Here is a 23,526-nt window from a genome sequence, read left to right as displayed (position 1 = left end):
CCCGAAGGGAGTTGTTATCGGCGTTTCAACAACCCTGTCGACACAAATTATCTTTTGGGCAAACCCTTCTTGTGGTCCTCGCCTCAGCAGACTCATTAGTGGGCATGTACCACACCTTAGTTTGTGTCAACACAATGTTTCCCCTTCGAAAATAACTCCTGACGTCTACAGACGTTGCCGTCTAATCAGACATATTGTGGCCGCAGGTACCACTGATAAGGTACAAACATAAAATACATATGTATACTCTTAAAAAATAAAAATTTTTTTTGTTTAAAGTAGACAATCGAAGTCTCTGAAATGAGGGATTTTTATTTAAGTAAGTCCACCGAACGGTAAAATAATGAAACTGTAGAAAATAACTGTTTATTTTTAGCTTCGTTGCGATAGCTAAGAAGGTATTGTTTTTTTTGTCGATTTAGTTTTATTTGATTTAGACTTGCAAATTAAAACATTTTTTTTTTATTGTAGGTTATTCTAAAATATCTATTGTGGCTCTATTTGCACGTATACATCCTTTCATTCCACATTTCTTCACTATCTACTCTATTAACATCCATGTGTACATATTAATTGGTAATAATTCAATTTTTAACTTCCATCTCGACGTTCTCATAACATTTACACTCATTCTTCTTCTTTCTTTTCTCCCATAAGACGGTCACCAACACTCGCTCACATCATTACTGTCATCGCTAATTTGATAAAAAAAAAAATACACTATTCACTTTAAATAGCACTGTTTTGACAACCGTTTTAAGTGACAACAGGTGTGTAGATATAAACACACCTGTTGTCACCTCTTTCCGCACCTGAACATCTTCGGCACATTCCTCCTCATTCTTTTGTATGCCACTTTACGAATACTCATTTCTTCTATTTATCCTTTTATATACACAAAAGAGAGAGATAATATTTGCTTGCTTTTTTTTTTTTGGTAATAATTGATTGTGTGAAGAATTAGAAGAGTAGTTTTCTGGAAATAGCCGTTTCGGGTTGTACCGACGTCGTTAAAATAATATATTATGCGATAATGATACATAATTACTAATTTATTTCATTCCGGCGCACTTAACGGCTGTAGGTAACTCGTTAATTGACCATTAACGAAATGTACTATAATTCAAGGTCCGGAACACCTAATTATATTTATTTGTAATTTGTCGCCGACAAGTATTCGGTTAAGGCCGCCTAAGAGACACTTGTTGTGTTTTATTAATTTAACGCTGCATTTTAGCTTCGATGATGGCGAACTGAGAAGTAAGCTGAGCTTAGACAATGATGCGTTTATATTATTATCATTTTTTTAATGACCCACGATACCTTTCTTTTAAACCGCCGAACCGATTCCTGTCTGTAGAGATCAGAAATAGTACCTTAAAGCTACTGCATGAGGACAAACAAATTTAAAGCTCCGCTTCTTTTCCTCCAAAATCGTGGAAAAGCACACTAAATATAAAACTATAAATCATTTTTCATTAAGAGAGAGGCTTTGCTTAGCATACCTATATCGTCGATCTAGAACCAGAGGGTAGCTAATTTTTGCAGAGATTTAGGTCCTCCCCCCTAATTGAACCTATGTAATATGTAATACTATTGAGCCAATACTGCCCAACGCAGCCGATTTGCTCGGTTTCGAAATAATATAAAACAGTATTAAGAAAAATAAAAACATATATGTAGGTATAGTCCGAGGCCTCGGGTTACGCAAAAAGACTTTTGTTCATTCGGCTGTACCCGCCGTCGCATGTGTAATATATATTTTTTTTGTTCCTAACAAGACAAACAGCATACATACAAAACAACAATAAAGTGTTAAAAAAAGAGCCGTTCTATTGAGTTTTGTTAATACCGGACGACGACGGTTGGCGGAGAGCACATTGTACTGGCAGTAATAACAATATTATGTTGTTTACAGACTGAACAGGCGCTTTATTATTCTTAAACATAAATACATATTATAACAGTATTATTATGATATTTTTTTTTTAAGGAAACAATATGAGAACGCGACAAGAAGGCGACGGTTGCAAAAGTATAATATTCAACGACGTGAGCCGACACATAAAACTTAACATTAAACATAAACCAGTGTTCAACAATATAAGGCACCCTCCAAATAAGTACACATAAATAATAATATTATTTTTATTATTACCTATTCCAAGTCGGAAAAGGACCCACGTTCGAAGATACGATCACACTATGACCTCTCTGTTACCAGTAAAACGGTTTTGGGTTATTGTCGCGTGTATTTACATAAATTACAATAATTATTACTGTTGTCATTTGTCGCACAGACTTCTCCAGCTGGTTTTTACAAATGAGTTGACACGACGAGAGTGTTAGCTTCACAAGAAGGAAACTCGTCGATAATTATGTGACAGTAATAGTTATGGTCGAAATTAAAATATTTAGGAAATAGCGACATTTTCTTGTATTAATAGATAAAGTAATAAGTAAGTATTAATAAATTGACTCGGCTGCGTTTTTTTCATCAAGCCTTTTGATTGTTACTCGAAAACTAAAAATTTAACATTTTTACGGAAACCATAATGTTTTTTAAATTTATTTTTAAGACGTTTGAAGCGAATCTCAGATCAAACTACACCATCGGGAGAGAAGATGATTGCCTGCCATTAAACAGTTGAATAATACAGTGAATATCAATAAGCAACCGATGGACAGGATCATAAAAAAAATATTCAATATCAGTCACACGGTGGGTAAACGACCGCTTTATTATTGGTTAATGCTTAAAGAATTTATTTTTAAGACAATAATCGAATTGGCAAGTTAAATTTTGCGACATAATTATCCGTCATCCCGACTTTGTTGAAGTTTGGTTTGAAACGGGTTAGGTTAGGTTGGACCTAAACAATAGGTACACACACAAATCCATAGAATCCTGCAAAATATTATATTCTGATCCGAGGTCAATTCGTTTTCACGCAGCACAGTAGTTATGACTTTGATCCAATTGCAACCACCCACAACACTTTCTTTTGTAAAAAAAAAAAAAAAAACGGTGGTCACGACCGTGCCGTGACACTTATAACGTTTTTTTAAACCCGTCGGGTACAATAATATTGTAATCGGCCGTGTTATACATTCTCCCTTCCAAGAAAACGTTGGAAGAATATAATATTTTTGTTTTGTTTTTTAAACGGCGTTACATAATATTAGTTTTGCGTGACCATAGTTTATGTGTTTATAATAGTAATAATAATAAAAATCATTGTCACACGATCAGACCGAAAGTGATAAAACCACTTTCAAATAAACGCTTCGATGAGAATCTCTAGATTACAAAAAAATATATACAGCATGATACACCTACGACATCTAGGAAAATAATTGCAGTTTTAACAATTTTTCAGGGTAGACGGTATAAAGACAATTATTACCCAATTTTACTCTTATTTCCGGCGACACTGATCGTTTCCCGACCGGAAAATATGCGAAATCGGTCAGGACCACGTCTATCGATTTCTCATTTCCCCTTCTGGTTATTCTGTGACACGACCGGGAGCGGGACGAAAAAAATTGCTATCGCGGCAACGGCGGACAGGTGTATTTTGAAAACCTGCGGGCGATTACCGACCAACACACACGACAATAACCATAATGATAATGATACACACAATATATTACGTCGTCCGCAGGTATCCGACGCACATCCCCCGACGACACGAGGAGGAGCCGACAGAGAGGCAAGAAAGAGAGAAGAAAGAAACCTTACGGTCGCCGTTTGTTGAATGGAACCACCAGGTGTATAACCAAGGCACAAGCCAGGTACGACATGAATACATACACACAACTCACGAGGCAGCTGAAGAAAACGGGCTAGATTTATTCCCCCTTTGTTAACCGTGGATGGCTTCTCAAAAACACACTCTCGGTCGACCTGGGGCCCAAATCATATTATTATAATACACGGGCGCAGCAACAGCTGATTACCGACGCACAAACCAAGAGAAAACGCCTGTTTCGCGCGACGGCAGACCTAACAACAATAATAAAAATCACAAAAGAGAAAAACAATTTTTTACGCCCAGCAAATATTTGGCATTCATCCAAAAATGAGGATTTTATAGGGCTCGTGCTCACGCACAAACCCAAAAACTAGTTAGGGATTTTTTAAGTAAAACTAAAATAAATCTAATTAGATAACAACAAGAATTGTATGCACTTACATAGAACTTTTATTAAAACGACTTGGAAACTGTTGAGTTTAACCTCGCCCAACTTTAGAGACATACAAGGTACTTTACTAGGGATTTTCATTTAATTGCATTAAGTCCTTTTGTCTCCCGACTTAACCTAATCAAATCGTCTTTACCGCTTCTCGTCACAATATACAACATAACATGACCTATATTCTCCTTATTCCATTGGAGCCAGAGTCGAGCATCATCTTGCGATTTGATGTACACATAAAAAAAGCTTAGTATGAATCGCCTTTATTAGTTGTTAAGTGGTTGTTGTACTTAATTCAATACACTTAAACTATGCGTTTTAATAACAATAATAAAGACTTTTTTTTATGCCCTATATTAATTCGAGAATAACGGCTTGATAGTTCAAACTCAAAAACGTTCACGGTTTTTTTCCACCAGCGGATTGATTTTCTTACATTATAATATAGCGTTTTGGTCAAATGCAGAACACAACAACGGCTTGAATCAATGATCGATCGGCGAGATTAAAAAAAAGAAAATTCTAAAAATATCCATCTGGTTAGGAAGCCGGGCGGAGTCGATCACGATAACCGTACTCGTATACAGCTATTTTTCATTATTTCTTGCATAGGAAATAAGGTTTATTTTGCATAACTGGTCGACAACGAAACTTGTTTTGAATTAGTAAATGATGTAACTCGAAGGAAACAATTTCCCATCAATCGGTTATTAGGTTCGGACAGAAAAGATTTTACTATTTTTCAGGCACAGCGCCAAGATTAAATATTAGACCATAAAAATATAGGTCTGCTATGAATATTAAAAAAAAAATTATAATAATTAGAATCCTAACTTGAAAATAATTTTGATATATCAGAGCCACCGAGTCACCGCCACACTTGTCATATTGATCATTTTGTGAGCACTTTTTTTTTTTTGTATTAAAACGATTTTACTATAGAAAATTCCCAATACATATTATATGTACATAGTCGAGCGACAGTAACTATTTCCGTTTGTGGGGGATTTCAGCGGCTACTGTTATAACCTGCACACGAGCGCATTAGCATACACACATTTCCTTGACCCAAATATATGAAATTTAGTTTTGCGCACACCATTTGAACGTCACGAATTTCCAGACAGCGTACAGGTATATGGGGCGGTATTTTATATACCTAGGTAGTTCCACGCCTAACTAGACACAAGCGGTAATTTTTAACGGTTTTAGACGCCTAATAAAAAATTAATATTACAAATAAACCGACGCGGCTGGCGTTAAAAAACCAACACTGACAGGCGTTAATCACTCATTAACAGACTTGGCCGTGGTAATAAATTAATAAAACATATTTTACGGTCAACAGCGGTCCGGGTTTGAAAACCACCCCCCCCCCCCCCCCCCGATTTAGTTAAATTATTTATCAAATTATTTATTTGTGATTAGTTGCTGGGAAAAACTAAAAACCAAAAAACCCTGCGAGTTAAAAAATGGGTTTGGGGGATGTTACAATTCTATCTAATTTTTGCCAACCCCTCTAGGGTGTATACAGAGTGATAATCTGTATGTCTGTATATATGTATACGAGTTTATACTCTTTACACGATTCGGCCGAGATTAATTGTTGATCACTCTGTACAACGAGAGACAACGTTTTTTAGCGCATACTCATATATTTACCGGATGAGTCACCGACGCGGATTGTGAAATTATTGCATGACAGGCATAAAAAAAATAAAATAATAATAATATTTCAATTTATCACATCCCCGAACCGAGAATACAAAAACAACATGCCAAAAGGGCTTTGGGTATCCTAGAGACTTGTACGAACGTCCACGACATGACCAACTCTTATAGTATGTACACTTTTAGCGGCGCTGAACAAAGTAAGATGATCAAACCTATCCTGACTCATGCACTATGTTTACTGTTTTCCAGGAATCATAAACTAAAACCAAGCAAACCAAAATGAGTAAACACAAGCAGAGAGTTTAGCATTAAAATCCATTTTAGTGATAAAAAATGCTTTCGCCGAGACAAAACAGTGACTTTAAATTTTTATTCTGTAAAAAATAACAATTTGTTGGCCTCTTTACCGGGCTTATGTTGAAAACCGATTTTCGTTTAAAAAATGTAGTTTTAAATGAAATTTGAAAATTTTCAACATTAAAACGAAATTTTGTTTACACTAAAAAAGCAAAAAAATAAACAATCCATTTCCAATAGAACCTAATACAGTAGCCCGCAGAACTAAGTAGTCAACATTTTGGTCTAAAACGTCAAAAAAAAAACAGACCTCTTTTATTCCCTTTACAATAAATTACCAAATACAAATTTAATCTTTCCCTAATGAAGGAAAGACACAGGATCACGGACATATGACCGGCTGATTTTCTGTCTCTAATGAATCATCTCTTATCAGCTGATCTTAATTGTATCAATGATCTCTTATAAGTCATCCAGACTTTTATATACTCCGCCTCGACCACGACTTCTTCGTGTAAAAAAAAAAAAAACGGGTTTTTACGGGTTGAATTTTTAATTAGCAAGCGCACCAACCGTTATTATGTGTTTAGGATTAAATCATGTGTCGGAATGCTATAAAACAATACCGCATACAGCATCCGACGACCAACTACAATGGCAATGGCAACGATGGAGACGAATGACTTTCTCCTGCCCAGCCTCGCTCACAACGGAAATTCCACAGTAGTCTGAATTTCTGGTATGGCGACAAAACCGGGCCGGTATGCGGCATTAGATATTATGTGTAACGTTTAGGAACCGAGTAAAAAAAGTAAATCATTTTTATCAACATTTAGCATTGTTATTTCTCGACCGCAAACCGCCAATACCGTCGCAGCACTGCCAAGGCTTCGGGCAAGAGCCAGGACGTTTGAGGGAAAAAAGGACATTATTAACCAGAGCGAATAGATTGACAAATATGTATATATGTAGTTTCATCAGCATTTTAATGAGTGGTAGAAAAAAAAATAGTAATCAGAACCGAACAACGCGCAATTGATTGATGTAACGTTTGTGTACTAAAAAAAAAAACTGCGTTTGTCTGTCGAAATGACCGAGACGACCAAATGGACCGTATCCGAATCGTATAACGGAAACGGTTAACGCGATTCCGAGGTGATCTACAATAACAACTGATCTAAAATTACCAGAGGGAAGACACGAAGAGTTTGATTGCTAAGGAAAGACTAAATAAGAGGGGGGGGGATTAAGATCAAATTCCAAAAACGCTTAAACCGTATCCCTCTTTGATAGTTTTTCCACCGAATAAAAAAAAAAATGATCCTAAAATGTCACATCTATCGATGACAGAGTTAACACATTTCGAGACGACTAATTTTAATAAATCAATAAAGCTGTACTAAATACATAAAACATATACGGAATAGCAGTTAAAAAAAACAATAATTTATTCATGACCGTAGACTATTTTTTCCAGAGGCATGGAAAATTGCGATTTATAGTTTAAAAGTAAAACACATGTATCTACATCATCAGAAGATAGAACAAAGATAGTGGCTTATAAAGTTTCTCTTTTAATATAAACGAATTTTCATCTCAAAGGCGTTTCAGTCAAATTAATGACTTAAATTAATTGTATAATTAACACTATACGTATATTGCATATTGAACATCGTACATTGTATGGTATTGCGTTGACTGATTTGTGAACTGTGAAAACAAAAAAAATCAATTTTTTTCATTTGGTCGATACGTTCCTCAGATTCTAAAAAGATGATATTATTATACAAATCGTAACCTGTGTTAAATCAGGTAATCTAAAAAACAATTGAGGGAGTAAGGGCTGTGTCTATACGCATTTGGGGAGGCCGAGCTCCCCTCCCCCAAGACCTTAACTTGTTGCGTCTGTGGCACGACCGGAAACCGTGTTATTAACATTAAATGCCCACGTTGCTCATTTGCATTCAAACCGAACACGGGTAGCACCGGCGAGAGGCTCTCTCGTGCATAGGAGTGGCGGGCGGAAAGATTATAGAGAAATAAAAAAAATTAAATTAAAAAAAACAATAGACAGACACTGAAAAAAACGCCCCCACGTTCTGGGGTCTATGAGATATTACTATATACAGTCGCCAGTCGGTGAAACGTTGTCGTTATACATTATTATTATTATTTATTATCAACCGCTTATCGCCTATGACAATGATATCTTTATAGTCAAATATGAAATATGTATACGTATTATATTTTATATCTATCTATACTATAATATAGTACACTCCCACGCGGTCTGGGTATCCGACCACTTCCGGACTGACCTGAATGGTTTCCGGTGTCGTCGTCGTCGTCACAGTCGTCTTCGACGGTCTTGTGCCGCCGGCAATAGTCTTCGGGCGACCCGTCGATGGCTATGATAGGCGGCGACCCGCCGCGTCCGCCGGTGACCGGCGCCATGTCGCCGCTGCCGGCCGACGAGCTGTCGCTGCAGTTGATACGCAGCGGAACGTTTGCGGAAGCGGCCGCGGCCGACGCCTTAGACGACAGCCACCGGCCGCCCGTGATGATCGTGGACGAGCTCCGGGCCAGTTTCCGGGACGACGGCCGCCGGATGAACGCCAGCGGCGAGCTCCTGCGGCCGGACGCCGGCGACGAAGGCGTCGGATCGGCCTGCATCAGGGCCAGAGCCGAAGCCGACAGCGCCCGGCCGCAGGCCATCGACGAAGTCTTCTTCAGCGGCCTTCCTCCGCCGCTGTTGGCAGACGCCGGCGTCTGCTGGAAGTAAGGGTCTGTGATACGAGCGACGGCCAACGCTGGCCGCGCGGCCGCCTGCAACGGTATGTAGAACGTGGACCGTCGCCGTCGCGGGCTGCCCGTCAACGACGCCGTTTGTTCCATCGCGCACTACTGCTTCTATTACTACTACTACAATATCACTATTATTATTATAATATTGCAACAATAATTATTATTATCGAATTATCACGCGATTCCAACGAGACGGCACAATCATCGTTGGCGACAACAGGAAAAACCGCGTGCAAACGCACACACTAAACACACGCGCCACACTATAAAAACAGCTAACGTCGCACAGCCGTCACACACACGTTCGTAGCCACCGTCGTACTACGGACTACGGAGTACGGCCGGTGGACGCGACGTGGTCCGCCACCGCCGCGCGCACCCGGTGGTATCTGGTCTCGAAGGGCGGGTGGCGGGGCGCGGGGATGAGGTTAACGTTTCCCCCGCCGAGGCGGCCGTACGGGTCGCATTCCCGCAGGCCACCGCCGCCGCCGGTGGAGGAAACGCGCGACAACAAAAGGCCTCCTCGCCGGTTGGTCGTCTCGACCGGCCGACCGGTTCGGCAGAAATAATAAATAATAATACAAACCGTACCGGCCGTTTTTCGTCGACAATGATTTTTACAGACTCGCGCGCAGGTAAAAACGAATGCGTATTTTGACGCGTAAACACGTTATATACAGGGTGATTATACACATTTAGGATAAGACAATCATATTATTTTGCAATAATAATTACAATTTCGTAGTGTTTCTTTTTGAAAACTTTGTTGTTTTTGTTATTTTACGATACTACATTTTAACAAAGAATAATTGAGTGGTCGATAACAAGTTTTTTTAGTATTATTTTTTATCTGCGCACATTACTCGGACTCTTGTCCTAATTTTTTTGGGGGTGAACTTTGTACATCATAGCATATGTAAATGTTTTTCTGGTGTGGGCTGGCCTGATAAATGCAATGCTTGCAGCAAATTTCTCGGTACTTGCGTATTTTAATCTCTTCTCCTTTCTGGGCGTTAATTTGACTATAGGAATTTCTGAGTATAACTTGTATTATATTATTATAAACAGCTTCTTCGATTTATATGATTATTTTTTTCATCATAACTGTAGGTAGCATTGGATTAAATCCAAAAAAAAATAAATTGACAAGTGTTCAACCGTCAATACTCGAGACTAATTTATATACATATACGTTTACAAAATTACCTTTGCAAATCCTGTGAACACAAGAATTAAGTATTTTGGAAACATTTTCTAAGCGATGCCTTAACGTTTAAAATTAAAAATACCGATAACAACAGTTATCGTTATTGTGCACACAGGTTAATTTTAAAGAAGAATTATAAATAATTATGAACAGCTGCAAAACTCTGTAGCACGACGACGTCATTTCTAGTGTTTACTATACGTGGTTAGGTTTTTTTTGTACTAATTGTTGGCCACTCGATTGTCGACCTTGAGAAAAAGGTAAGAAGTTAAACGCCATTTCCTTTTTCGACATTGTCATAACGATGGAAAAAAATAAAACCGGGGACATACCATGAAAATTACAACAATCGTAACACTCTCGAGTAAGTTTGATGATAATAAAAATTGTTGTTATATCTACTCCTACCAAAGTGCCGAAACATAAGAGTTTGCAGTAATTATTGTCGTACACTCTTCACATTTCCTGTATTTAATTAGCGTACAACGTTGGAAATAAATGTATATTAATTTGACGTATTATGATAAAAAAAAATAAGATATTACCATAAATCGTAATGCTAAGTAACACAAGCAGTGTTACCACATTTATTCACCAATTACAAGTTATAAATGTGTTTTATCTATGGTGACTGCACTTTAAAAACAAAAGTACTTGTCGTGCCACTTTTGGCGGAAAGGTGATAAAAGAAAATGATTATTTCTGGGTTAAGATATTACTGATAAGAGAATAAGCTGATAAGGGGCTATTAATAAGAGACAGGAAGAGACAGTCGATCATTATACACATGTGTGAAAAGGAAAGATTTTCTTTACTGCAAGTAAGTAATTAAATTAAAACAAACCATTTTACTTGATAATATGATTATATCGGAGCAAAAATATTTGTATTATTAAAAATGTATTTACAAAATTTGTCCATTATGTAAATGTGATGAAAATGAGTAAAATAACAGTAAACGCCATAAAAATTAAATCATCTACATTATGTCAGTCCGGTTGACTTGCACCGCCGCTGTCAGGTTATTTCTTGTGTCGACGAAAAAAAAAACCATTAAATTTTATCATCTCGACTCGTATAAAATATTTTTTTTTAGAAAAAAACTATATAAATAAGCGCCGTTACCGGTTTCTGCCTAGAGGTCAGAGAAATGAGACCTATTGGTTTGATATTTGGAAGGAAAAAATAGGTAATAGATAATAATATGATAATATTGAATAATATATAATTTCACCTGACCGGCTTTAATATTTGTAATGTCTTTTTTTTTTGGAAGTTTGCCAAATAAAATGTTATTACACAACCTAACTTATACGGCGAATAGGAATCATTTTTTAATTTTTTTTTAAGTGTGTTATAAAAATGACATTTTATATTATACACTATTTACGACGGTAGTTATATAAATTAATTTAAAATACATTTTTGCGCTACAAGAATAAACAAATTGTGAATACACAAGATAAGAAATATAAATATTGTTATTTGTACTTTCCTGTTTATAAATTATTAATTATGGAAATTTGCCTTCGGATATTGCGCAAGACGCGAATATTAATATATAATATTATATAATTAGACCATGAATAAGTCATAATTTAAAAACAAACAAAGACCCCGAGACCACATTAGATAGAGTTGAGAAAATGTTCAATTATTTTTTCAATAGAACTTTAATTTTGCCAACCCTGCCCTAACAATGTGTCGATAACCGAATAATTACATGCTCTGGTCTATATAACGTTCCTATGTTTTTTTTTATGGTTCTTAAGTGTTAAAAAAAATGCGTAAATAATATTTTATAATAATAAAAATAAATCGATTGTTATAATAAATAAACCGAAGAATCGTTTTTAAGAATTATTATTAATAAAAATAGGTATAAGTTTTGCGGTCAATTAGAGTTGTTAAAAAAAAAAATTGACCTCGGACTTGGACGCCTGTCAAACATTAACCACTTGCCGCCACACATTAAAATATTATGTTAAATAAAAATCAGTTCCATGTAACGTTTCTCATTAACACGTTGAAAAATAATCGATCATAACAGTTAGTTAAGATACTGTCGAATGTTTATTAAACAAAGAGAAAAAAAAACATTTTCTCGGTACAAAGAAAATACTAATACAATACATCTTCAGGTCTTTAAAAAAAAAAAAAAAACAATAGACCAAAAAATATTATATATTTTTTCCTAACGGAGAAATGTAAAAGTAATTTTTAATTTTGGGTTGTATATGCAACGCGTTGCTTACCCAATGAGGAAAAAATTAAAATAAAAAATACATAGGAACTCACGTTAACCCGTTAATGGACTAGATGAGCGTTATAAAGTAATAATTATTATTCAAAAAAATGGAATGCATACGTTATTATAAGCTATTAAAGCGGAAGACATAAAATCATTATTATATCTTTTTTTTTTTTTGTTATGTAACAATAACTAATTTTGACTAATCGACGGCTAGTAATTCGATAATATCGTGTTGATGGGGGTAATTCTTAATAAAAATTAATTGATTAATAGTTAAACTCGGTAGACGGATAAACGGATCTGAAAGTGCCGAACTTCAAAAAAAAAATTTATTTAGATGACCAAAAAGTGACCTTGTACAATAATAATAAAAAACATATTTTGAACAAAAAATTATAATAATTAACGTTAATTACAAGGATAATCCAAATTGCCCTTACTCAATCCTGTATATTTTATAAATATATGTATTATTATAAAAGACATATAACCAAAATAAAGCGGGCAAACAGTTAGATTACATATCTAGGTTCTAAACCTAACCCTAAAAGGTTGAATTTCTATTTATTTCTTAAACCAACACTTTTTAAACACATAATAATAATATGCACAATGCACATAATATGTTCTTTTTTGTTTCAAACCAAAGCTATACCTAACTTAACCCCAATAACTGGGGTTTCCATCGTTTTTGCGCCTGTTTTTTATTGTACTTTTTAAGTATAAGCTTGTCTTTCTATAATTAATCTCTCAACTCGATGATATATAATTTTTTTTAATTTTACATTCTGAAAAAGCGCCAAAAAATGGGTCAGTTCTTCTCAGATTGGTTTTGATTAATTATCTATATTAATTTGGTTCGGTATACATGTTGGTAATTTCAATCGAAGACGGCCTAATAATAGCGTTGCATCTATTATTATTTATTAAACAGTTGACGTCGTTCGTTGTTGAAGTAATTGTCATCAATTATTGACGAGGAATGTTTCTGGGAATATTAATTTAAAAAATTCAAATACAATCTCTCGCTTGTGACGTTGTTTTAGTTGTTTAGATTGTTTAGATCAGACATCAGAAATAGTGTATATTAAAATCCAAAACAAAATCCCCAAAGATGATGTCCTTTGCCAAAGAAACTGCAATTCCTTACATATCTCACCCCCGAACCTTTTTGCCAATTTAATGTTTGTATGTATGTATGTATATATATATAAAGCCCACCAAGACGACCCCTCGGGGGTGCTAAGGGTGATTTTCCCATAAGGGGTGGGGTTCGACCCTCGTGCGAATCCTTTGGTAGTTTTCGGCAGGAGACCAAAATAGTTCGAATGGACGTGATGAGAATACCGTTCGGTTCCTTCGCACCGACCCCAAATACAAAGGGTGTAGGTATACACGAGAGAGGGATATCCCACACGATTTGTTTCTCCAAGGCGCCTTAGAGGTGGTACTATGTAAAATTCCAAAAAAGTTTCTCGATGCTGTAACGTTATTTTTGAAGCAAAATTTTAAAAAGTAATAAGTTAAAAAAGTAATTACATAAGATTGGCCTTGTAAAAATGAATACTTTAAATCTCGTTTACACAAAGTTGCCAAAATTGACATTATATACCTTTCCAACAATGGAAGAATACTGGAAAAAGATAAAGTTTAACCTGACCTTTGTACCACGTCAGAAGCGACTCAACCTAAACTTTTTTGAAGTTTAAATAAACCTAATCTAATATTTTTTTCCAGATCTCAATCAACCTAACCGAAACTTTTTTCCAAGTTTAAGTCGACTTAATCTAACCTAATCTAAACTTTTTTCGGGTGTAAACCAACCTTATCATTTAACATAAGCTTTTTTAAAGTTTAAATCAACTTAATCAAACCTCCTAACCTATCGCACGAATTGAGACGTTCTTCTTCCATACAAATGTACTTTGAAGTATAAAAATATTTTGACCTAATACAACTAAATCGGTCATTTCAAAAACGCCATAAAAGATGTTTTCACACAAATGCCTTTTTGGCTCAAGTTAGATATTTACATACATACTTAATTACTTACATAATACTTTGTACGTAAAAGCTACATATTTTGTCAAATAAAAATGTAATTAAAACATCTCCCATACAAAATTGGAATCATTGCAAAAACAAGTTTTAAAACATTTTAATAATTGATGAAAACAAACATATTGTAATGTCAAATAAATTAAATTTCAAAAGAGATAATAAGCGGGAAACGGACTTCCGATTTTTGTGGCTTGGTGGTTTTCCTACAATTTTAAAGACTGATAACGGGAAACAATTTTTTTTTATTTTTGTTGCGTTTGTATTCTTGCCACAGTGTTGTAACGTTTAAAAAATCGTCAATTGATGGTGTAATTTATATTTTAAAAAAAGATTTATACAAAAGCTATTAGACGAATGACTGGAGGTGAGGTTAGGGGTAAGGTTGGTCAAAACGGTCATGTTTTTAATGACAAAAATAAAACTAAATTAAATGTAATAAATATAAATTGACTCGTAGTATCATCATGTGTTGTGGCAAAGAGCGTTTCCTGTTATTTTAATTATTTTTTATGGTCATATAAAACCGAACGAGGTCATTACCAAATGAAAATTTAATTCTTAAAAACACAATAGACAAATTTAGTGAATAATACACTCTACTTAGAAAATGGAATTAATTAAAAATGTAAATAATTTACACATTCTATTACAAATAAATCATCTAGCGATTGCCACGAATCTTCTGCCACAAAACATTAAAATATATATAATAATAATATAATTTTGGTATGTTAATAATTGAGTTCGTTAAAGAGTTTCGATTTGTATTGAATTACGCCATTGGAATGCGCGAAAATATTAATAAAAAAACGAATTAATTATTGTTTAAAACGACCGGACCGGTTATAGAATGTAAAAATAAATATATTTAAAAAAAACAGCTAACATTATTAGTTGACCTAATATTTATCATCATGTCGATAACGAGGTGTGCCATCAATATGCATTTAAATTAACCAGAAAGAGTGTGTCGAGTGTAAAAACAGACGAGTATACAACTTTATAATAATAATAATATGAAATATAAACTAGTTTTATTATTTTTACGATTATCGAATATTTATTTAGGACATGCCATGATTTAGATAAAATTTTCATCTATATTTATAACGTTATACCTATTCACCCCAGAAGGACTCGATGGTAATATTAATATGTTTTCAACAACACCCACTTGCATAGGATATTAGGTGACTGCTGGTCTGAGAACTTTCGGGGTTAGATATAAATATATAATATATCCAAACACCGACCAACAGAGGATAACTGCGTTTTCGCCCTACGGCCTGAGTTTAAGAAAACCGAGGGGACCGACCAGCGACGATAGTAATAAACATTGTCGCCAAAAATAAGAGAAAAGGGATCTTTATACCGTCTACCTTGATTCGCTGCCTAAAGGTATAGCAAATTCACACCGTTATAAAGATATCGAGCACTTAAAAAAAAATAAAAACACCTTTTCAGCTCCGCATCGAAGCTAAAATTATTAAATAAAATTTCATTCACGGAATACAAAAGGAAATTCGAGACGATACTTGTTTCTTTATCAGTGTATAGTTCAACGCAGGCACATTATTATGTATGAAAACGGTAAAACAAATATTATTAACTGATATTGTTGCATAGGAAATAGCGGAAAGTGGCCTTGACGAAACCACAGTGTTTGTTGATAAGCCAACTTGTTAGCAGTAGGCGTTTTTTTTTTGCATCTGTTTTCCTTACAGCTTACTGTAAACGATAACAGTTGTTGGCGTCGTTCTAGTTTTGGCGACTGATAACAATAACAACATATTGTCCACCACTAGTCCGTATAGAGTTCAAACGAATTTTACAAATCTGGAGTACAACAGAGATAAATTTAAAAATGTATGAAAACAAATTGTTATTGTCACACGACTCTCATTAAGATGATTACTTTCAGGGGAAAGAACGAACTTTTGCAACTCTCCATCTAGAAGGAGTTGTGGTGAAAAATATGATGTGATTTTTTAGCAAAGTAGAAGTAACTTAAATCTGAACAAGGTCCTGTGGACAAGTATACTATCAACTCATCTGCTAAAAAAACAGAAAACATAATTTTAAAATCTACGCCAGGTCCTGGCTATTAGCTTCGAAGTTTACTTGCGGAATTTATTATAATTTACTAGAGGATAGGGGATGAATACTGCCATTATTTTCAATTACATATTATAGCAATATGCGTTCGGAAATGGCCCACTGCAGAGGGGAAAACGTGACTCATTAAACTCGTTTCCTTCTTTCTGTTTAATTTCCGCAGAAAACGGCTTAGGGTTGCTTTTACAGGGGTAGGTGGGTGTGAATCGTAGGAACACACGTGTGTGTCTAATTAAAAAATCTCCACATCCAGTCCACTGGATATGTGTATAAACATATTATATTAAAGGGAAAATAATTGAATAAATTATTTACGAATCTTTCTCTTGAAAGAATTGGAAGCACTGGATCGTGGATATGCTTTTAGATTTGATAAATGCCCCTCCATTTCGTTCCTTTCAAATAAATGGTGAAATTGCGACTAAAGCGGCGACAATATATATGCTGAATTCGGTTATCCGGCGAAGGTGGTTTTCGACAAATTGTCAGATAGACACGCGATGATGAGATGACGGACAATGTCATTGTACTGTTAATTTGTTCTTCCGGGGGACCGTCAAGCCATGTGTGCTGGTCTGCACGAATACCTCCTACACTAAAATAAATACTAGTGCGACAATAATTTCAACACCGAAAAGCCGTTGCTGAGGAAATAATGTTGTACCATACGAATGGTACTCGTATTTTTTTCAGCAATAATTGATGTCAAGTTTATAAAATAAAAACAACATTACAAAAAAACCTCTGTCCAGTGTACAAAAATAATGTGATCAGAACCAAAAGAGTATAATAAGTGAATTTGTTTTCAAAAATAAGCTTTCAATCATTTTGACAATGATGAATTTGTCTACCCGTGTTGTTAATAAATATATTGTAGAAGGAAACGAATGAACATCGCTAATGAAAATACATTGGAAACATAATTTTAATTTTGTTCTTCTGGAAAATGTTTGATAAGAACCACTTGATTGTCATCATTTCAAGTCGTCTAATAATAAATATAGGTAAATTCTTACATTCTTACGGTTTGCGTGTAGACTCTTTTGTAATATGTTTAAAGTCAACTCACCTGCAAAAAATAAATAAAATGAACATTACAATTTTTTCGATGCTTCAATAATATTTTATAATAATACAATTATCAAGTAATATATTTGTTAACTATCCTAAATCGTATTTTTAAAGCCAATGCTATAAATTCAAGGTTTTTAAATCGTTTTGTTTTATAGTCATTGTCTGAAAGTAAAACGATTGAAAACAATTATCTTGTACCGCGATTCGTGATTTCTTAAGGCGTTTTTTTTAACGAGAAACACATTTCTACAGACGGCATGCGTCATCTATAAATGATTTATTTTTTTCTTAAAAACTTTATCCGTCCCATAACATGTTGTTTTATGAACGGCGCAAAGGGTTTTGTGGTGTTAAAGGCTTCTTAGATATTAGCAAGTAATTCGTGGACCCGGGACACATCACACTTGTACGTTTTTAATGCCGTTAAAAGGTTTGACAATTCACAGTCTTAACACAGCTCTCAAGGGTAACCACGAGCCTCGGGCAGGTCAAAAGTGGAGCAATATTATTTGTTATAGCAACAGCCAATGTTATGTGTTTGTGTGTCCGACGATAAAGTCTTACACAATTGTTACACTACTCTAATAATAATAATAATCCGTTCACTTTTTTGTTTTGTTATATAAAAAGGTCAAAGGTCCGAGGAAAACAGGACCACTACAAGTCACGCCCGTCAATGCGGATTTATGTATGATTTACACGGACGTTGTTTTATTGAGGTTTTGACCGCGGCCAACAAACCTATATATTATAATACATAATAATAATAATATACAGTCGTGTATCCCGTTGGAAATAAAACCACAGCACAACGTTTTCGAAGGTTATATTAGGTGCGTTTATCGATGAGAAAAAATTAAAGGTACTTATCTACAGTTCTTTGTCCGAACGGCGTGAGGACAAGTAAGCCCGAAGAAATTAAAAAGAAAAAAACCAGCACGTTACAAAGAGTTCAGTCTAAACCAAGCATAGTCTAAATTTCAAGTTAGTAAACCCAAATTACATCTTTCAAAATCCACATTTAATAGGTTTTAAGTTTTTCGATATTGGAAAAAAAAAAAGCTGAAAACAGATGTTTGTTTTTTTATACACACACGTTTTGGATATAGATTACATTCAGTCTGATTTCAACTTAAATGCGGATCTGTAGACATGCTATATTAAAGTGAATCAGTTCAGAGGAAAAAAAATATAACAGATATAAAAAAAAAACCAATACTTTCTGTGTTATACCTACACAGAACGCAACGGTTTTGTTTGAAATTTCCTCTATGGCTAGCAAACGGCACCGTTAGAAAATGTACACAGCATGATATATTATTTGACCGCCATCGAATAATATCAATCAACAGAAGGTGAAGGTTTTGAAGTGGAGAGGTGATGGGTCGACCTCTGTTAAGTTTTAAATGATTAATAGCCTTCCGAGTCTAAACTTTGGTAGATATTTTCCAGACAAATGTAAAACATAATTATTAAAACAACTGTACAAAAACTAAAACATATCCATTTTTATCCGCTGAATCTGAACAAGAATCGCTGAATCTGGTTTCAAGAGCACGTCTAATTATTTTTCACCTCCAAAATTGTAAAAAAAAACTACGTTTGTGAAAAAGTCAACGTTTTAATGTACAACTTAATGATTTTTTTTATTCGTTATTATTGCACAGAGGCGAAAATAAAAATTGGATTGGGTATACTTAGACCGCTACTGGTTTTAAAACTAGCACTGTCAAAATGCTGTTTGCGTTCCATTCCTTAAGCAGTATGAAGGGCAGGGGAATATTTTTAAAAATTATTGGTTATTAAGAGTTCTTACTTCGATACAGCAAATTTGCGCTAATTGATTATCAATAACTTAATCCCTTTCCCCTACACTTGAGTTCAAACATTTATTTTATCACCGTTTACTGATAAATCATTTTATATGTGGAAAATTTCCAAATGAAATCGGTTGGATTATAATAATATTATTATTATTTCGAACATCGTCTATAGTAAAATTATATTTAAATAATTTTATTCGACAGGTTTTTTACTGACGCATTTTTTTTTTTAATAGCCTATTTTTCTTGTTTGTCTACAAAGATAATATAATATTTTGCATTAATGTAGTTGTTTTTATCGTTTAAGCCTCAGTGCGGCGGAAGTGTAAAATCGACAATTTTTTTTTTTTAGTAAGTTTCGCATGTCTCGTTATGCGTTTATCATAGATACTGTCGCAGTAGATTAATTACCTATTGTCATAATAGAGGCATTTAGATAGAAAACACGCACAGGCTAAATGTGACCCATCAATAACGTTCCTATTTTGTGAAATACAATTTTTCTGTATTCATTGATTTATGGACAGAAATCACTCAAGATGTAAGATGTTTATTCGCATTGAACGTGATCGTTATTATTCCAGCCAGGGTTCATAATTCTCAATAATAATAATAATGATATTATTTGTAGCAACAATATTTGTATTATTATTATTATTGAGAACAGGTGGTTTGCGTCCACAACAACGTGACCACTTGTTTGAATTTGTCGAGAGTACGGGAAACGCCATCTGGTGACTAAATTGGCAGCTAATAGTATAGTTAAAGCACACATAGAGAGCGCTATGATATACAGGTAAAACATACAAATTAGATATTTTGTAATAATAAGATTAAGCACGGGTTGTGTAATATGAGTCTAGAGGATGCTTGAAGAGATGAACATAATACAAAATTCTGTAAAGGGCTAACAAAAATTAATAATCGTTAAAACAAGAGTGAATACATTACTGTGTATAATATAAATGTAATATTGTATTTATATATTATACATTATATTTATTAAACAACTCATGGACAAAATGTATCCAATTTACACAACACAAATAACCGTAATAGATATATGTAAAGTAGTATTACTACTACTGTAATGTTTTTCTAAATATTATTAATAATTTTTATACATCATTATCGATATTTATTTATTTCAAGGATGACCGAACTGTTTATTAATTAATTAACTTTAGTTAAATGTTCAACTTACCAACTAATTACAAACTGACCCGCCTTGGTTATTTTAATATGTATACAATATTTTGTAATAATTAATTTAAAAACATTACTATGTAGTTTTAATATTTTATTTGAAATATGTTTTCATATATTTGGCTTACAAACCTAAACGTGTTTCCTTCATTTAAGGATAGGTTAATATATTTTTTATGAAATATATCTGTATCTTATGTTTCAGTTTTAATTTTTAATAAAAAGTGAAAAAATATTATATTATTTATTCAGTACACTTTGGTCGTCTTTTATAATATATACGATGATGATGCGTGAAACATCAAGAGAAGATGTTTTATCTGGTATCTTATAAAGGATAAATTAATGTTAAATAAAACGTCATGAGGTTGAAATTGTATTGTTTTGTTTTACTACACTTGTATGCACTTGACAAAATTTAAATTTCAAACAAAAGACAAGTTAGCATTTTCCGTAAAATGATAGAAAAAGTTTCAGATTTGTTTGGCATCAATTTTTTTAAATAATACACTACAGATAACCCAAAAAATATATCATAAGGCCTATTCTTAGAATAGGGTAAAGTTTTCTTCGCTTTTTGGCATTCGGAATCAGGATCAGAATCAGATAGTAAATGTTTTCTGCCTATAAAAGATCTGCGAAAATATTTTGTAGTGGATTTTATCACTTTTAGATAATAATAATTTTCCAAGACCTATGACTTTCCCAACCTCACAGTTTACTGCATTTTTATGTCCAGCATCACTTTGAAATTATATTGAACCACTTCAAAATCGACCTAATTATTAAGTTTTCGAGCAGTTCGGCCAACGGCAACAGTCAATAATCTTTGGGAATTTGCAGCGTGTATATTTTATATTCATTATGACTTATGAAATATTTTTTTCAAAGCTCTTATCGACCGTCAAAACAACATAAGTATTATAAGAATTTTTATTATTAAATTGCGCGAACGTTGATTATAATAACGGCAATGTATAATGGCAATAATGGGGTTTGATAATAATGCTCGCAAATTAATAACATCGAACGTGACTCAGTAAAATATATAAGATTAATAAATACATAAACGACAACTGTCGTCAGTAAAAAAAAAAAAATAGTGAAACATTAATAGAGCATATAATACAAACACCGCAATCAAAATAATTATAATATGCACACATACAGCTGATGTTGTAGTTCGTTAATACACAAATAGATGTACCAAGCAAATACCCCAATTGCACATACTTGTGAACGCATAACAAAAAAATAAAAATTACAACATGTGAATCTCAGTGAAAGTTTTAAATATTGAACAATTGCGCAATGGGAAAAAAAACTAAATTATTTCGTGGGAAATTGTTGTCATGGGTTTCTTTTCGCCTAGCATGTTGCATATTATTATTAAACCGAGTAAAATACACAATTCTTGTTTTCAGACTAACAAAAAAATAAAATAAAGTTATAACATGATAAAACCAAGTCGAAACCAAGTACAGAATAAACCAGCACAATACAAATAAAGTCCAGTCTAAATCCCGGTACAGTTCAGACCCAAACAGTACTAATCAAGCACAATAGGCGAAGGGTTGTCAAAATTTGGATTTGAGGCGATTAGTGGATATACCCCATGGTAAAACCAATACCTCCTCAGCTCTACATCGAAGCTTTTGATAGATTTTATATCATAGGCCATAGGTTTCCAACTATTTTATAAAATGCGAAACGAAATGACTGCTTAAACTGCCCCGTTAAAATAATACATAACCCATTTTTTCTAAAGTCATCAATATAATATAAACGTTTGCACTTGACAAGAAATTGATACCTTCTCCAATAAACGAGAGGGTATCTAAGGAAGAAAAGAAATACTTATTCCCATTATTTTTTTCGGTCTTAAACAATACATTTCATTTTTAATTATATTATTACCTAGAACAGCTTACAACTAAAGTATTTTTTTTAATAATATTCACATTTACACCAATACCAAAATATAATATCATTACCCTTGGGTAGGACCTAGATGTCCTTGCTTTCTCTACATAATAAAAAATAATAATTTTTATTATATTGTTAATTACGATACATGGGAAACAACGGCAGCGAATTAATTTCGACATACGAAGAATTTTAATGGTATTCTACCTACACTCAAAATACGTTTTTTTTTTTTGATAAACTAATTTTACCATTCGTTCAATAATCTTTGCAAAAAAAGTATAAATGTTTTTTTATAAACGATTAAAATGATTATCTTCGAGCAAATAATTAATAGGGCGTATCGCGAATACACTCGAAAAGGTCTCTTCCTGTGGGTGTAACAAATCGAGTTTAGTTATCCATAAAAAAAAAACTACAGCGATTTAGGGTCATAAAAAAAATTGATTTAAAACGGAACAAGAACGATCAAAACGGATGTTCTAACACTAAAGCGTTAACACGATGAGATAAAAACGTTGACAAATGATTTACAACAAATCGTCGAGCGCCAAATTAACTTCTCGCGACACTTAAGTATACGAGAAAAAATATTAAAAATGTAAGATGCCGACCATAACTAATAGGCCCAAAAGGTTTCTTGACCTCGGGTGATTTAAGTTTCTACAGTTCGAGGACATCGAGATAATGCAGTGTTTTGAAAATCTGTCGGTAGTCGATCCTCATCGAAGTTACCGCTTTAAAATTGTAATTTTTTTAGAAAACAAAAATAATTTATAAATAGGGCTAGAAAGCCGATGACCTGCATGATGGTTGATTAATTGCCTTACCAACAACATGGAAATTAATTTGGCAAGAGTTAAAAGGAAAATTACTTTTTTGGG

At 33.9% G+C, this 23,526-nt stretch overlaps 1 protein-coding gene across 6 annotated transcripts in view; it reads right to left on the bottom strand.

Annotated features, from left to right (window-relative positions):
* LOC126846371 (ras GTPase-activating protein raskol-like) overlaps nucleotides 1-23,526 on the bottom strand; it is a 119,598-nt gene that overhangs the window by 14,642 nt on the left and 81,430 nt on the right. Inside the window, exon 1 of one of the 6 annotated variants that reach the window (XM_050585717.1) lies at nucleotides 8,490-9,292. The exons of the other annotated variants lie outside the window; for them this stretch is intronic. Within the exon in view, the coding sequence (XP_050441674.1) occupies nucleotides 8,490-9,066 (577 nt within the window). The 5' untranslated portion in view covers nucleotides 9,067-9,292. Of the gene's footprint in view, nucleotides 1-8,489; nucleotides 9,293-23,526 lie in introns of those variants that run through there. 6 annotated transcript variants of the gene reach the window in all.

Source organism: Adelges cooleyi, unplaced genomic scaffold (assembly GCF_023614345.1).
Source record: "Adelges cooleyi isolate 19-005CV unplaced genomic scaffold, UGA_ACOO_1.1 ACOO_flye_CR_arks_rails_tigmint_CR_PRNA_9, whole genome shotgun sequence".
Lineage (NCBI taxonomy): Eukaryota > Metazoa > Arthropoda > Insecta > Hemiptera > Adelgidae > Adelges > Adelges cooleyi.
This window is presented reverse-complemented; position numbering and strand designations above follow the sequence as displayed.